This window comes from Leucoraja erinacea, chromosome 15 (assembly GCF_028641065.1).
Source record: "Leucoraja erinacea ecotype New England chromosome 15, Leri_hhj_1, whole genome shotgun sequence".
In the NCBI taxonomy this organism is placed as follows: Eukaryota; Metazoa; Chordata; class Chondrichthyes; order Rajiformes; family Rajidae; genus Leucoraja; species Leucoraja erinaceus.
Genome location: NC_073391.1, coordinates 13928092 through 13944374, shown reverse-complemented (window position 1 = coordinate 13944374; position 16283 = coordinate 13928092). Strand labels below are relative to the sequence as shown.

The 16283-nt window shown below is 40.9% G+C and overlaps 1 protein-coding gene across 1 annotated transcript in view; it reads left to right on the top strand.

Moving 5' to 3' along the window:
* The window catches only part of dock1 (dedicator of cytokinesis 1), a 443854-nt gene that overhangs the window by 350551 nt on the left and 77020 nt on the right, over positions 1-16283 (top strand). Inside the window, exon 41 of the mRNA XM_055646705.1 lies at positions 8629-8770. Coding sequence (XP_055502680.1) covers positions 8629-8770 — 142 coding nt within the window. The remainder of the gene's footprint in view (positions 1-8628; positions 8771-16283) is intronic.

The following is a 16283-nucleotide window of genomic DNA, read 5'->3' as shown; positions in this document are numbered from 1 at the left end:
ATAAAATTAAAAACATTAAAAGCACTAATACAGGAGCAAAGTCTCAAGCAGGGTCAAAAGCCAAGGAATATAAATGTGTTTTAATACTGGTTTTGAAGATGGACAGTGAGGGGGCCTGTCTGATGTGCAATGGCAGAGTGTTCCATAGCACCGGAGCAGCAACAGAGAAGGCTCTATCCCCTCTGAGCTTCCGCTTAGACCTCGGCACCTCCAGGAGCAGCTGATCAGCTGACCTGAGGCACCGGGCAGGAGCGTATGGATGAAGCAGCTCAGAGAGGTAAGGTGGGGCGAGCCCATTTAAAGATTTAAAAACAAATAAAATAATTTTAAAATGAACTCGAAAGTACACCGGGAGCCAATGGAGGGAGGCCAGAGTTGGCGTTATGTGCTCCCTCTTTCGAGTTCCAGTTAAAAGGCGAGCGGCAGCATTTTGAACCAACTGGGGATGAGCCAGGGAAGATCTAGCAACTCCAAAATAGAGTGCATTACAGTAATCCAGCCTAGATGTGATAAAGGCATGGATTACTGTTTCAAAATGCTGCCGCTCAAGAATGGGCTTCCTTTGCCAGCTGCCTTAGGTGAAAGAAGCTGGACTTTACCACCGCGCCTATTTGATGATCTAATTTAAAATCACTGTCCATCCTAAAACCCAGGCCTAAAACTGTTGGCTTGACATACTGTGCCAGGGGACCGAAGTCAACAGGGGGGAGGTTCACGGCAGCCATTGGGACTAAACAATATCACCTCTGTCTTCTTTTCATTAAATCCTAGAAAGTTTAGGGCCATCCAGGACTTAATGTCCTCAAGACAAGACAGAAGTGATTTGACAGAAAAGGCATCTTCCTTCCTCAGCGGCATATATAGTTGGCTATCATCAGCATAACAATGAAAAGTTGCTTAATATTCATTTCTAACTTTCATTCTGTATTAAGCTTTTGAAAATGGCACATTTGCTTGCATTAAACACAATAAACATTTAAGTACTTGCATCTTTACGTAAACCATCACAGATATTGGAGTCGCCAAACAATTTCTCCTTTTCCCTCCACATTAAATCCCCATGCTGATTTAATGTTTTACTTTTTCCATACTTTTAAGATTTTTCTCAGTTTAAGTTCAGACTGAACAGAGCTGACTATATTTCATTAATACATTGTTGGAGCAAACATATGGTGTTGCTTGGATTTTTGCTTTCCGCAGTGCAGGATCACATTGATTGGATGCACTTGCTTAATTTACAGAGATCTCATTTCAACCTTGACAAAACCTTAGCCTTAAACCAATCAAATGCATTGCAGTCCTCCAATTCCCCAACCAAGTGGAATTTCACTTTTGCTGGTTCCAAATATAATGTGGCATTGCTGCATCTAAGTTAGTGCCATGCATTCTAATAACTTTCATCTTATCATCATTCTGCAGTAGTCATCAGTGCCACATGTGTTTAAGACACCATGTCAAATCAAAGGTTAGTTTTTGGACGACAAAGAGTATATGTTAATGACATAAATTTTGAACCTTGTGCCCTGCCCTTGCATATCTAGATAACTTGTGTGAATAAATGCTAGGCGTTCATATGAAATCTTAAAGAGCAAATCACGAGAGGAACCTCATAGTATTGAGCAAAATGAGACTCGAATTTGCTCCAGTCAATGACATGCTTACCCTCACGTAGCCTCATATGAGGTGAAAATAACTGCCCTTGATATCAAGATTACGCTTGATTAAGGAGGAAACTTTCCACTGACTAGAATTATGTAAGGCACAACGGAAATGGTTGGCAATCATTCATTCTTAGCCCCAGGGTATAACTGCAGAACTTCCTTAGGTCAGTGTAATAGCCTCAGCTATCTACAGCCGCTTCATTGATGACTCTCCGCACATCCTTCTCAGATGCATCGATTTTTGAAGATCGCAGAAAATTCAGTTCTGTGCCTCTTTGTGGCAAGACTTACGCGACATGCAGGTACCGGCTGGTACGTGGAAAGCAATATTCATGCAGGGAATGGTCTCTACTCTTCAATATTCAGTAACATTATAGTCATTGATTCCTCCATATTAGCATTTTGGGAGTTACCATTAACCAAAGATGACGAGTGCATATAAAATTCACCACCTGCCAGTTTCATTGCTAGTCACACACCAGTCAGATTGGAAGTGCATTGCTGTTCCTTCATTGTCACTGAGTTTATATCTAAGAATTCCCTCCCCAGTGATACTGTGGGAATACTTTCACCAAATGAACCACTATGGTTCAAGACTGTGACTTACTCATATGTCTATAACTCATAATTACGCAATTCAGCATGGGTAGTAGATAGTAGTCTTCTCAGTACATTTGGCAAGTTTTCCTTATCCTGCAAAGGAAAATCTTGACCAGAAACATGTGGTCCTTAAACCTCTTGCCCAGCTACATCATGATCGATTGAATTTGTCTCTTGCTGCTTATTTAAGTTTCCTTGTCCCTTTGTTTCTATGCACATGTGTGAGTGAGTGAGTTGAAAGGCTTCCAAGCTCTGTTCAGTAACAAATACCCTACTGTAAATATTTGCCAAAGCTGACTTTGCATGATTGTTAATTTGTATAGACTGCTGTTTTTCATGTAGATAGATAAAAAAATCTGGAGTAACTCAACGGGACAGGCAGCATTTCTAGAGCGAAGGAATGGGTGACGTTTCGGTTTGAGACCCTTCTTCAGACGATTTGGGGATAAGGGAAATGAGAGATATAGACAGTGATGTGCAGAAATAAAGAACAATTAATTAAAGATATGCAAAAAAGTAAAGATGATACAGGCCATTGTTAGTTGTTTGTAGGGTGAAAATGAGAAGCTAGTGTGACTTGGGTGGAGGGAGGGATGGAGAGAGAGAGGGAATGCCAGGGCTACCTGAAGTGAGAGAATTCAATATTCATTCCTCTGGGCTGTAAACTGCCCAAGCGAAATATGAGATGCTGTTCCTCCAATTTGCGTTTAGCCTCACTCTTAACAATGGAGGAGACCTAGGACAGAAAGGTCTGTGTAGATACACAAAAATGCTGGAGAAACCCAGCGGGTGCAGCAGCATCTATGGAGCGAAGGAAATAGGTAGCGTTTCGGGGACGAAACCCTTCTTCAGACTGTGTAGGAATAGGAAAGAGAATTAAAGTGTTTAAGAAGGAACTGCAGATGCTGGAAAATCGAAGGTAGACAAAAGTGCTGGAGAAACTCAGCTGGTGCAGCAGCATCTATGGAGCGAAGGAAATAGGCAAAGTTTTTGGCCAAAACCCTTCTGCAGTTCTGCATGGGTGCAGGAGGTAGCACCGATGCAGTCATCAATGTAACAAAGATAGAGTTTGGGGATAGGATCAGTGTATGCCTGCAACAGAGATTGTTCAACGTACCCTATAAATAGGCAGGCAGAGCTGGGGCCCATGTGGGTGCCCATAACTACTCCTTGGACTTGGAGGAAGTGGGAGGACTCCAAGGAGAAGATGTTGAGGGTGAGGACCAGCTCTGCTAGGCGGATTAGAGTGTTAGTAGAGGGAAATTAGATGGTTCTGTGGTTGATGAAGAAACGGTGGGCTTTAAGGCCTTCCTGGTGGGGGATGGAGGTGTAGAGTGACTGAATGTCCATAGTAAAGATGAGGGAGTGGAGGCTCGGAAAGCAGAAATCATTAAAGAGATGAAGAGCATGTGAGGTATCTTGGACATATACGTCGGGAGAGATTGGTCGAGGTAAGTGGAAATAATTTCCGTTGGACAGGAACAGGCAGAAATGGTTCTGCCAGGGCAGTTGTGTCTATGGATTTTGGGGCAAAGGTAAATCCGGGCTGTGCGGAGATGGGAAACGATAAGGATGGAGGTTGTGTAGGGCAGACTGCCAGAAATGATAAAATCCGAAATGGTGTGTGAGATTAAGGCCTGGTGCTGGTCTGTGTGATCATGTTCCAAGGATAAGTAGGAGCCCGGTGAGGTCAGCACGCCAGACTACCACAGCACCTCCCTTGTCGGCGGGTTTGATTATAATATCAGGGTTGCTGCAGAGTGTAGTCTCAACTCGCCTTTCATCGAGCTAGTTTTGCATTATTGTTAATTTGTATAGACTGCTGTCTTTCATGTAGCCTCAGTACACCTTTCATGTAGGAGTTGCAGATTGGCTTTAACTAATGTCACGTCAAGATCATCGTTCAAGGGCAAAAAGCCTACAAAACAGCCTGGTTAACGCCGATTACATTCAATAATCATGTCAATGAGTTGGCAGCTTGATATTACTGTGTTGCCTACATCGTAGCAATGTGCTTATCGCACAAGGCAGTTCTTGCACACAAGACTACCCAAGTTAGTAACTGTGTCTGTACAATTCGGCCACACTTATTCAAGCAAATGTTAACTCGTTTTTCAGTAATTATTTGTAGATGCATTTTTAGACTATCCAAGTTAGTAAATGTGTCTGTACAATTTGGCCATCCTTGTTCAAGCAAACTAGTTTTTCAGTAATTATTTGTAGATTCATTTTTGTCATATGATTCCAGTCATCTTCAGATTACAGAACAGGGGAGGAGATAATGTCCAGTTTATACCATGTCTATGTACAAGTGATGCAGCAAGCTGCAAGCATCTCTCCTCAGCCTTGTAAAATTATTTCCTTTCAAATACTTTTCCAGCTCTTTTTAGAGTTCTACAATTGAATCACCACCCCTTTTATTACTTTGACAGTGTATTCCAGTCCCTAAGCACTCACCATGGAAAAAAAAATTCCTTGTCTAACTTCTTTCAGTCATGTGAATTCTGCGTCAGGTAGTTCATTGATAAGGGTAAATAGTTTCTTTAAACCTACACTGCATATGGTCATCGTGAAAGCCATTACATCACGAGGTCTCAGAATTGGACACAATGTTCCAGATGTAGCTAAACCAGTAGAACTGTTTAAACAACCTTGATCCAGTCAGGAATTTTATCCACTTCCAATTCAAGCCACATTGCGAATTAGCGTACTTTAAAAAAATAAACACAAACTGTCAGAATTAGGGAGTAGCAAAAAGCAGTAATCATGTACATGAAGTAGATTTGCAGATGAATAAAGAACTGCATATATATCCAAAATGTGTATTTTCACTATTATTTCACAAAAGTAACATCTCACCATTAACAAACTAAATATCATTAATGTATTCTTTTGCAATGATTACAAATCAAACGTCTTAATAAAATGATTATTTTACTACAAATACACAAAATGTGCTAGATGTTTATTATTGCCAATAAACCTCTGGCAATGATGATTAATTATTACAAGAAAGAAAGCATATAATTGTTCCGTTTTGCTTCATATCACAATTAAACACACTCGATTCTTGAAGTTCCTTGAAGTTTAATTGTTATTGGACATCCTAAAGTGTAAATAAATTACTTTTTAAAATTGATCGTTCTCTCTATTTTCCCTTATTCTACATTTCTTTTGAACTCGTGTTTCTAATTCACTCTTTCTTCCACTCATCATGTTATTTATTTCACTGTATCCTTATCTGATTGTTTTAAGAACTGATAATCACAATTAGTTTATTCATGTCCCTGATGTCATGTTCAGTCTTGTTCCCTTCATGCAACATTAAAAGCACACACTTTTCCGAGAAAAACAAGAATGCACTTACCAAAATAAAATCTAACAGTTGCCTGTCTGCCCCTCAACAGGAGGACCGAAATCTGTAGATGTTTAAATTTGCTTATTTCTTCATGTGACATGCTGTTACTTTACAGCCATTATTTTTGTTTTCATATGCCTCTGTAAATTGTGTATATTCATCTGCAAAATTGACCCTACCTTTCGATTTTCTCCAATTTTAGGTAGCTAATCAACAACAACCCTTTCCCCTTCCCCTTGTCCCCTTCCATCTGTATACCTTCCTCTGACTATGCATTTTGCTCCTCCACTGTCCTTAATCTCCTTATCTCACAACCTTTTGTCTTCCCAATTCTGGCCTTTGCCCATCTGCTAATCAAGCCTCACCTATACCCACCTATCACTTTCCAGGATAGACACAAAAAGCTGGAGTAATTCAGCGGGATTCTGGGGAGTCAGGGGGCTCACAGTCTGAAGAAGGATCTCGACCTTTTCTCCAGAAATTATGTCTGACCCGTTGAGATACTCCAGCTTTTTGTGTCTATCTTCGGTTCAAACCAGCCATCTGCTGTTCCTTCCTACACGTCACATTCCTGCACCCACCTCTCTCATCCAGCTTTCTCCCCCCCTACTACACTTGATCTGAAGAAAGTTCTCCACCCAAAACATCACCTATCCATGTTCTCTAGAAATGCTGCCTTTGCCACTGAGTTACTCCAGTACTTTGTCAGTCCAGTACAAAGTTTTGCAGATCTACTGTTGCACAGTATTGATGAAGAACTATGGCCACCCAAAGTTGGAGCTAATGGGCATGTGAGGGAGAATAGGTAACATGGACAGTCACCTAAAAAATCGCTAAGTGGGACAGGCCCGTTTCTCTCTTTGGTCATCCTTATAAAGAAATGGATATTTCTTGGACAAAATGACAATGACATCTCTTACTGAGATGGTGTTGCTTATTAGAAGTAGAGTGAAAGAAAGAATATGCTTTTTATTTTCAAGTAAAAATCCAGGAGAAATCCAAATCTGTTTAAGCTTCACAGAATGGGTGCTCATGATTTTCAAAGGGCTTGAGCACTTGTATTGATTTGATTTATTCTAGTTCAGTTAACGTCTCTGTAAAGGACAATTCAATAAATTGACACAATAAATAATTGGTAATATAAACCAAGAAAGGTCTCGACCCGAAACGTCACCCATTCCTTCTCTCCAGCCTGTTCTGCTGAGTTACTCCAGCATTTTGTGTCTACCTTCACATTTCAGGTTTAAAGACTGCAGTAGAAATTCCAGAGCACCTAATGAATAGTGCGAATATAATGGAGCAATTTTCATTTTAGTTTTCATTAAAATTTATTTTTGACTGAGGCGTAGATTAGAAGTTACTGGATGATGAACGCTCCCTTGATCAACAATCTGCCATTTGTCCACCTCTGTGGGCAAATGGGCTCAGTGGGGAAAGAGGGCAGAGAATGTGCCTCATAAAGGCATTAGTAGTGCTCAGGGGATGTCTTCTTGTTTTGAGGGACAGAGGAATATAGGAATAGTTGCAGAAAATCCTGGTAATGGAGATTGGCGGAAGTGTAAAGCTTCATATTGACTGATGATTAGAACACAAAGCAAGAAGGAATCAACGACACAGTTACTTCATAAAAGGGAGGAATAAAGCCAGGGAAGCATTTGGAAAGGAGCCAGAATTTCTACAAAAAAAGACACAAAGTGCTAGAGTAGCTCAGCGGGTCAAGCAACATCTCTGGAGAACATAGATATATAACATTTTGGGTTGCTACCCTGCTTAACACTGATTGTGGTGGCATGGTGAGGCGGGGAGGGGGTGGAAGCTGGAACAGAGGTGGGATCAGGGCAAACCTGGCAAGTAGGTTAGTTACCCAGAACAGAAAGGCCAGTATGGGGATGGGAAGACATTTAAAATGGTTAACAATTAGGAGACAGTAGGCACAAAAAGCTGGAGTAAATCAGCGGGACAGACAGCATCGCTGGAGAGAAGGAATGGGTGACATTCCGGGTCGAGACCCTTCTTCAGACTGGTTAGGGATTATGGAAACAATAATATAGACGATGATGTAGAGAGATAAAGAACAATGGATGAAAGATATGCAATAAAGTAATGATGATGGAGGAAACAGGCCATTGTTAGCTGTTTGGTGAGTGAAAACAAGGCTTTGGTGGACCGAGCACAAGAGTTAGGCAAAACAGTTGCCTAGTCCACATTTGGACCCGCCGATGTAAAGGAGGTTAGAGGAGGTGCAAGTAAGCCTTTGTTCCAACTCTCTTCCAGCTTTCTCCCTCCAAACACAATCAGTCTGAAGAAGGGGTCTGACCCGAAATGTTGCCTATCAATGTTCTCCAGAGATGCTGCCTGGCCTGTGGAGTAACTCCAGCACTTTATATATTTTCTTGCTAACTGTCGCTATAGTTACATGTGTCTAAACATTGTGGATGTTAAATAGAATTAAATTGGAAAAGCAAGCAACATTGAAAATCATCGTGCAAATAACTGCGATTCTGTAGCAAATTTCTTAAATGTCAGCTGCAATCAATTTTTGCCGTAACAGTCGTATCTAAAATGTCTTTAATCAATTTCTTAGAAATGAATTAGGCAGAAATCATCAAAAAAACTGATACAGAGCTACTTGTCATTTGATTGCAAATGGGGTGCATCAATTTTCTCCTTGTTTCTAACCTAACAATTTGAATGCAAGTGGCTTTCAAAATGTAACGATTTGCTGTACATAAAAAATCTCTATCAACAAGAATGCATCTCCCTGCAGTGATGTTGTATTGATAGCTTGCAAGTAATTAATGAGCCACTAGGTTGAGCATGTTCTCATTGGTGAAGATAGCCTGCAAACATGTCATATTTGCAGCAGGAAACATGGCAAAAAGCGAAGTGCCTGACCATTACAGTTATTCCAGCACTTTGTGTCTTTTTTTATGGATCAGCATCTGCAGTTTCTTGTGTCTACTTTGTACTAAACTGGGAACATTTCAGCTCTGTATTATTTTTCCCCAGAACAAGATGTTCATTTACAGAGGAAAAGAGTATGAGCGACGTGAAGAATTTGAAGCAAGACTTTTCACCATTTTTCCCAATGCGGAAAAAATGAAGACGACATCTCCTCCAAGTGATGACATAAAAAACTCATCTACACAGTGTATCCTTAGTATGTGCTCGGACGTGTACGTTTTGGAGAGAATATGTTACTTTTCTGAACTAAGAGTTTTATATTAAGGGGTGACTTTATTGAAGCATTAGATACTAATGTGTGCCTCTTTATTTCAGAAAAGGGGGCTTCTCATTTTAAACAGGTACCGAGAAATGTTGTCTTACAGACAGTGATGAATCTCCAGAATTCTATATCCTAGGAAATTGTGGAAGCTACGTCATGGGATTTATTTGAAGTGGAGCTAGAGAAATTAAGAGATATGGGTAATAGTGAAGGCGTGGAGGCTGATGATAGATCAGCCATGATCATATTAAACATCAGGGTCAATGGTTTAGCTCTTTTCTTATTGTTTTCCGTATGTGTTCTATTTTAAGTATTTTTTATAATCTATTTAAAGAAAATACATGCTGGTGGTGATGTTATCATATTGGCATGAATTGTCCTAAATCTGGGGTGCTCCATGAACTTGCTGTTCCATGCTCCCTATTCCTCCCATTACCATAATATCATTACGATATAGAGATATTCTGGATATAAGCTGACTATCCATATCTCAGATACATTAAACTGGTGGAGCTGGCTGTCAGGCCTCAGGATGCCCTGCTTAGTATCTCGATCACATTTAATTCATGATGTCAAATTGCTTCAACTGGAACCATTGGAACTAATATTATTGTTCACAATAACACATCATTCTAAATGTTTACATAACTAAAAATAATTGATACGGCTAAAACATAAAAGAATAGAATTTACATTTCTATGGCTGAGGGATTACTGAAGCTTAGTGACATTTTTAACAACCAATTGTGCTGTACATAAATTCTGATGACAGCACTATTATGTTTAGATGGTGTTGTCCCAGACATCATAATATAACAACTTGTTCGATTATTTTTGTATGGTTTTCACAATACAGCAATCCTTAATCTTACTGAAAGCATATTTGCATCAGAATAAAATTCTGGTGGTTAGATTGACAAACAGTTGCTACAGTTGAAGACACATTTGAGGAATATATATTTTGACCGCATTGGTGCTGTCTTCTACATTTATGAAAAACTCACCAATTAATTACTTTTACTGCCAGTTTCCACCTGCCCTCACCTTCAGATGGCTTTCTCTGACTCTCCCCCTCCTTTTATGGATGCCTGTCTCCATCTCGGGAGATAGGCTAGCTATTAACATATATAACAAACCTAACAACTTCCACATCTACTGTGCCCTCCATAATGTTTGGGACAAAGACCAATCATTTATTTATTTGCCTCTGTACTCCACAATTTGAGATTTGTAATAGAAACAATCACATGTGGTTAAAGTGCACATTGTCAAGTCAAGAGAGTGTATTGCCATGTGTCCCAGATAGGACAATGAAATTCTTGCATTGCTGCAACACAACAGGGCATTGTAAGCATAAATACAGAACAGTTCAATGTGTTTATATAGCATAGACCATATATATACACACATAAATAAACAGATAAAGTGCAAAAGGCTGATGTAGTTCAGAGTTTGTTTGATGGCGAGTTTAATAGCCTGATGGCTGTGGGGAATAAGCTGTTCCTAAATCTGGATTACCAGATTTTAGGCTCCTGTACCTTCTACCTGATGGCAGTGGAGAGATGAGTGTGCAGACAGGATGGTGTCAGATTTTAATAAAGGCCATTTTTATACATTTTGGTTTCACCATGTCCAAATTACAGCAGTGTTTATACATATTCTCCCCCCCCCCCCCCCCCCCCCATTTCAGGGCACCATAATGTTTGGGACACAGCAATGTCATGTAAATGAAAGTAGTCATGTTTAGTATTTTGTTGCATATCCTTTCCATGCAATGACTGCTTGAAGTCTGCGATTCATGGACATCACCAGTTGCTGGGTGTCTTCTCTGGTGATGCTCTGCCTGGCCTGTATTGCAGCCGTCTTTAGCTTATGCTTGTTTTGGGAGCTCGTCTCCTTCAGTTTTCTCTTCAACATATAATGGGCATGCTCAATTGGGTTCAGATGAGGTGATTGACTTGGCCACTCAAGAAATGACCATTTTTTAGCATTGAAAAAATCCTTTGTTTCTTTAGCAGTATGTTTTGAATCATTGTCTTGCTGTAGAATGAACCACCGGCATTTGTTTGAACTTGAGCAGATAGGATGTGTCTATACTTTTCAGAATTCATCATGCTACTTCCATCAGCAGTTGTATCATCAATGAAGATAAATGAGCCAGTATCTTCAGCACCATACAAGACCAGGCCATAACACCCCCACCACTGTGTTTCACAGGTGAGGTGGTATTCTTTGGATCTTGGGCAGTTCCTTTTCTCCTCCATACTTTGCTCATGCCATCACTCTGATATAAATTAATCTTCATCTCATCTATCCACAAGACCTTTTTCCAGAACCGTGGTTGCTCTTTTAAGTACTTCTTGGCAAATTGTAACCTGACCATTCTATTTTTGTGGCAAACCAGTGGTTTGCATCTTGCAGTGTAGACTCTGTATTTCTGTTCATGAAGTCTTCTGCGGACAGTGGTCATTGACAAATCCACACCTGACTATAGAAGGGTGTTTCTGATCTGTCGGACAGTTGTTTGTGAATTTTTCTTAATTCTAGAGAGAATTCTTCTGTCATCAGCTGTGGAGGTCTTCCTTGGCCTGGCAGTCCCTTTGCGATTAGTAAGCTCACCATTGCCCTCTTTCTTCTTAATGATGTCCCAAGCAGTTGATTTTGGTAAGCCTAAGCCTAAGGTAGACTTTAACCACGTGATTTTTTTCTAATACAAATCTCAAATTGTGGAGTACAGAGGCAAATATATAATTTGGGCCTTTGTCCCAAACATTATGGAGGGCACTGTGTTTTGACTAATCTTCAACTCCTGCTTCCTACTGTAAGGACTCTGTTCCATTCTCATGGTTCCTCCATCCCCAATTGCGACAGGTTCTGCCTCTGGAAACTGTTTGTAAATGGTAGTGAACAAAAACAGTGTTTGGGAGGGAATCACAGAAACGGAGGAAGCAGGTGCGGGGAGAACAGCCATCAGTCATCCTCACTGACTCAGTGAGTGAGTGAATGAATCAGCGTAATTGTTGCACCATGATGGAGAATGCATGTGGTAATGCCTTATTCCCACCTATAGTCTCAAAGCAGCTGGTAAATCCAACCTTATCCATCCTGCCGAACTCAAAAATGCTCATTCGTATGTACGGACTGTCCATAAGAATAGTGTTCATAACTCAAGGTGTACTTGTTTTTTGCTCCAAAGATGAAACTTTCCTTAAGGGTATGTCTGAAATGTCGTTTTTCTTTCTGAACTGTCTTCTTCTCTTCCACGGTTACGAAATCTTTTGACTGCATCCCATTCATTTTTCGTGCCTCTGCTCTCATCACCTCTCCTTTGGGATAGAATAAGGTGTCAGTTCACCTTCCACCCCACAAGCCTCCGCATTCAACAGATTATTACCTGTAATTTCTGCCAACTTCAAAGAGATTCCGCCACCAAACACATCTTAACCTTTCTTCCCTTTTCAGCACTTTACATGAACCATTCCCTTTGTGACTTCCTGATCGTCTCTACTGTTCCCACCAACCAACCACTTCTTACAACACTTTCCTTTTAGTCGACAGGCGATGCACTTTGTATCGTATTGTATTGTATTCAAATTTATTGTCATTGTCTCAATTAGAGACAACAAAATGAATTTTCGTTACAGGCAGTATCATAAAAATAAATAAATAATAAATAATAAAACATATTAAAAATAAAATTGAATTAAATTAAATAAAAGAAAAGCACAAACACAGAAAGTCCACGACACAACACAACACAGTGGCACCAAGGTGAGGAAGGCACCATAGTCCAGCCAGCCTCCCCTCCGATCTTCCCAGATGTTCATCCGTGGTCTGGGCCTTCCGAGCACCCGCAGTCGCCGCACCGGGCGGCCCGATGTTCAGGCCCTCACGCCGGGCTGGTGGAACGCCGACGCCGATCCCCGACGGTGAACATCCTCCTCCTCAGCGGCCCGGACCTCCTGATCAGCCACCTCCCGCAGCCGGAGTCCGCAGCTCCCGAGTCCGCAGGCCGAGCCGGGCGGAGTCGCAGGACCCCGCGTTGTTGATCAGCGCCGCCCGCGTTGGGAGCTCCGCAAACCGCAGCTCCATGATGTCGGTGCAGCAGGTCCAGCACTCCGGGCTCCAGACGGCGATCCCCGGTAAGGCATCGCCAGCCCCGCGATGTTACAGCGCTGTCCCGCCGCTGCTGGAGCTCTGGTCGATCCCGGCAGGAAAGGCCGCGCCAATCCAGGTAGGTAGGCCGCTGGGGGGGTGAGGACGCGACTCGAATAATAGTCGCGTCCTCTCCAGGAAGCGACCGAACGACGGTATCCCCCGCACCGTGCCCTCTTCCCCCACATAAAGACATTTAAAAAAACATAAAAAACACACTTTAACATAACTAAAAAAACAAAAAAACAAAAAGATGGTGCTGGCACCAGCGCCACCGGAAGTACAACACTTGCTCTTTCACCTCTTCCCATACCACCATCCAGGGACCTAAACAGCCTGAGTGAAGCAGTGATTCATTGGTACTTCTACCAACCTAGTGCATTACATTTTGTATTTCCAATGAGGTCTCCACTATATTGGAGAAACAAAACACAAATTGGATGATAGTTTTACGAGCACTAATGTACGGTCCACATGGGACAACCGTAAACTTCTCCCTACCTACCCTACATACCCTGTCCCACTTTGACATTTCACTCTATGGTATCACAGTGAGGCCCAATGCAAGCTGAGGAACTGTACCTTATTTTTCATCTGTGCCCATTGTAGCCTCTAGACTCAATACTAAACGTTACAACTTTAGGTAGTTTGCTTTCTTGGTTTAGTTTTAGCATTTTAAATTTTGAGATACAGTGTGGAAACAATCCCTTTGGTCCACCAAATCCACACCGACCATCGATCACCTGAATACTAGTTCTATGTTATCCCACTTTCATATCCCACACACCTGGGGGCAATTTACAGCAGCCAATTTACCTACAAACATACAGGTCTTTGGAATGTGGGAGGAAACCGGACACCCAGAGAAAACCCATACGATCACAGGGAAAACGTATAAACTTCGCACAGACAGCATCCATAGTCAGGATCAAACCCGTATCTCTGACGCTGTGAGGCAGCATTCTACTGCTGTGCCACTGGTCTATAGTAATCTGCATCTGTGATATTAGCAGCTTTTTTCCCTCTGGTAGTGGATATGCCCAGTCTGCCCTACTGGGCTTATCATCTTCCTCTACATTTTTAGTATTTCCCACGTTCTTTCATCAATGCTACTTTGTCTATGTTGTCACTATGTAACTGCACCCATTCACTCTTTGACCAAATAACCTTTTTTTAAGCTTATCCACACAGTCACCCTGGTTTGAGACATCCCTTCTTCCCTGAATTCCCTGCAGCTTTAAAAGCTTCTTTTGTCGTCTTATCAGTTATCCAACCTGAAACAATTACCACGAATGCGGCCTGACCTGCTAAGTATTTCCAGTATGTTCTGTTTTTCTTTGATATATATTACTTATTTCAATTTCTTTGCAATGAAATTGCATTTTACGCACATTTATGATCTCATATAAACTGGGTACGTTATGTTATTTTTATAGACACAGTCCAATTGCTTGTATGTATAATATCGAGAGAAGCTATTCCCAAGCCATGTTCCATAATGAAACAATTTCTCTTTCATCTGCAGCATAACTTATTTGGAGCAATGAATATTATAAATGTTGCAAGTCAATCTCTTTTGAAGCATTGTGAAATATCAGAATTTGTATTTACAACTGTATTAACTATTTAATTATTTTACAGTATGTTTATAGCTAGATTTGTCGTATTTTCCAATGAGATTAAAATAATTATTTCAGTCTGAAATATTTCAAATACCGTAATGAAACCTTCGCATCATTTAGTAAAGACAGCAATGATGAAGATAGGAAGTGGATCTTATAATAGAACTGCATTATTACTTGAACATTTTAAAGTGAAACAAAGACATGTTACATTTACACCGAGCTTTGAACACACACATATCCCAGGAGGTGTGTGTTAATCAATCATAGATGATGTTGAGTCAAAGCGAATGAAAGTGGAAAGGAGCCAACAAAGCTTGAACTGCTATGTATTTTAAGGGAGAGGTTCTGCATAACATTTTCAAGTCGTGACTAGATGTGTGAACGTAAGATTGCTGGTGAAGGAATACACAAGACCAGAGACGGGAGGAGGCAAACAATGAATATAAGATTTATAATTTAATATGTGGATTGCGTACCACGGATGTGCTTTATTTTTCAGAGCACTGAGGACAGAATGCTGAACAGGAGATCATAGTGATATTTGAATTTGGAGAGGATAAATTCTTGGATGGCATATTAATAGCAAATTAACTGAGATGGATGATGTTAAGGAGGTAGAAATGGGTAATATTTGTGATGGAGAAAGTGTTGAGTCAGGAACACAGTTTAAGATTGCAAACATACCTATATTCAGTGGAACAGGTGCAGAATCTATTAAGTGTGCCATCGATGATCCCGTATGATTTTTCAGCATATGGTCATGGTGGTCATTATAGCATATCCAAGACTAGACTAGATATCATACAACTGAAAAGCACAAGTGACAAAATGCCATTGGATGCCTCATCACATATTTTCAAATGCAGTGACCATAACAATATAAGCCCATGTAGAAAGGAATTGAGCCTTGGCTTATTATAGAGTTTCAGGTTCAAAGAATGGATAAACAATCATGGAAATCATTTTAAATGCATTTTGTCAGACAGGATGGAGTGGGGGGAGGTGCATGAGAAACGGAGGATATAGCATTAAAACAAAGTCAGTCAAAATAAAGCTTGGGACAAGGTTTGACCTGATAAGAAGCAGGATGCAGATAACAGCAATGGTCCAAAACAAATGAATTCAGTTTTACCAAAATTTCATGAGCATTTTATTCTGGAGGCTGGGTAGTGAGTGCAAAGAACAGCGTTTTACAAAGATGATTAGATTTTGCATAAATAAACTGGAATTATCATCATTCTCCAGGATGAACTTGGACTAGCAGGTAGACAGTGGTTTGGCCATTGACTGGGTCGGTAATGAAAAAAAAAAGCAAACTTAATCCATAAGAGGGCTCGTATAAAAAAACGGATGTAATGTGGAGGCTCTATAAGGCACTGGTAAGGCCGCACTTGGAATGCTGCGATCAATTTTGGGCACCATATCTGAGGAAGGATGTGCTGGCTCTGGAGAGGCTCCAGAGGAGGTTTACAAGAATGACCCCAGGAATGAGTAGGTTAGCCTATGATGAGCGTTTGTCTGCACTGGGCCTGTACTTGCTGGAGTTTATAAGAATGAGGGGGGACCTCATTGAAGCATACAGAATAGTGAAATGCTTGGATAGAGTGGATGTGGAAAGGACTAGAGGTCATAGCCTCAGAATTAAAGGATGTTATGTT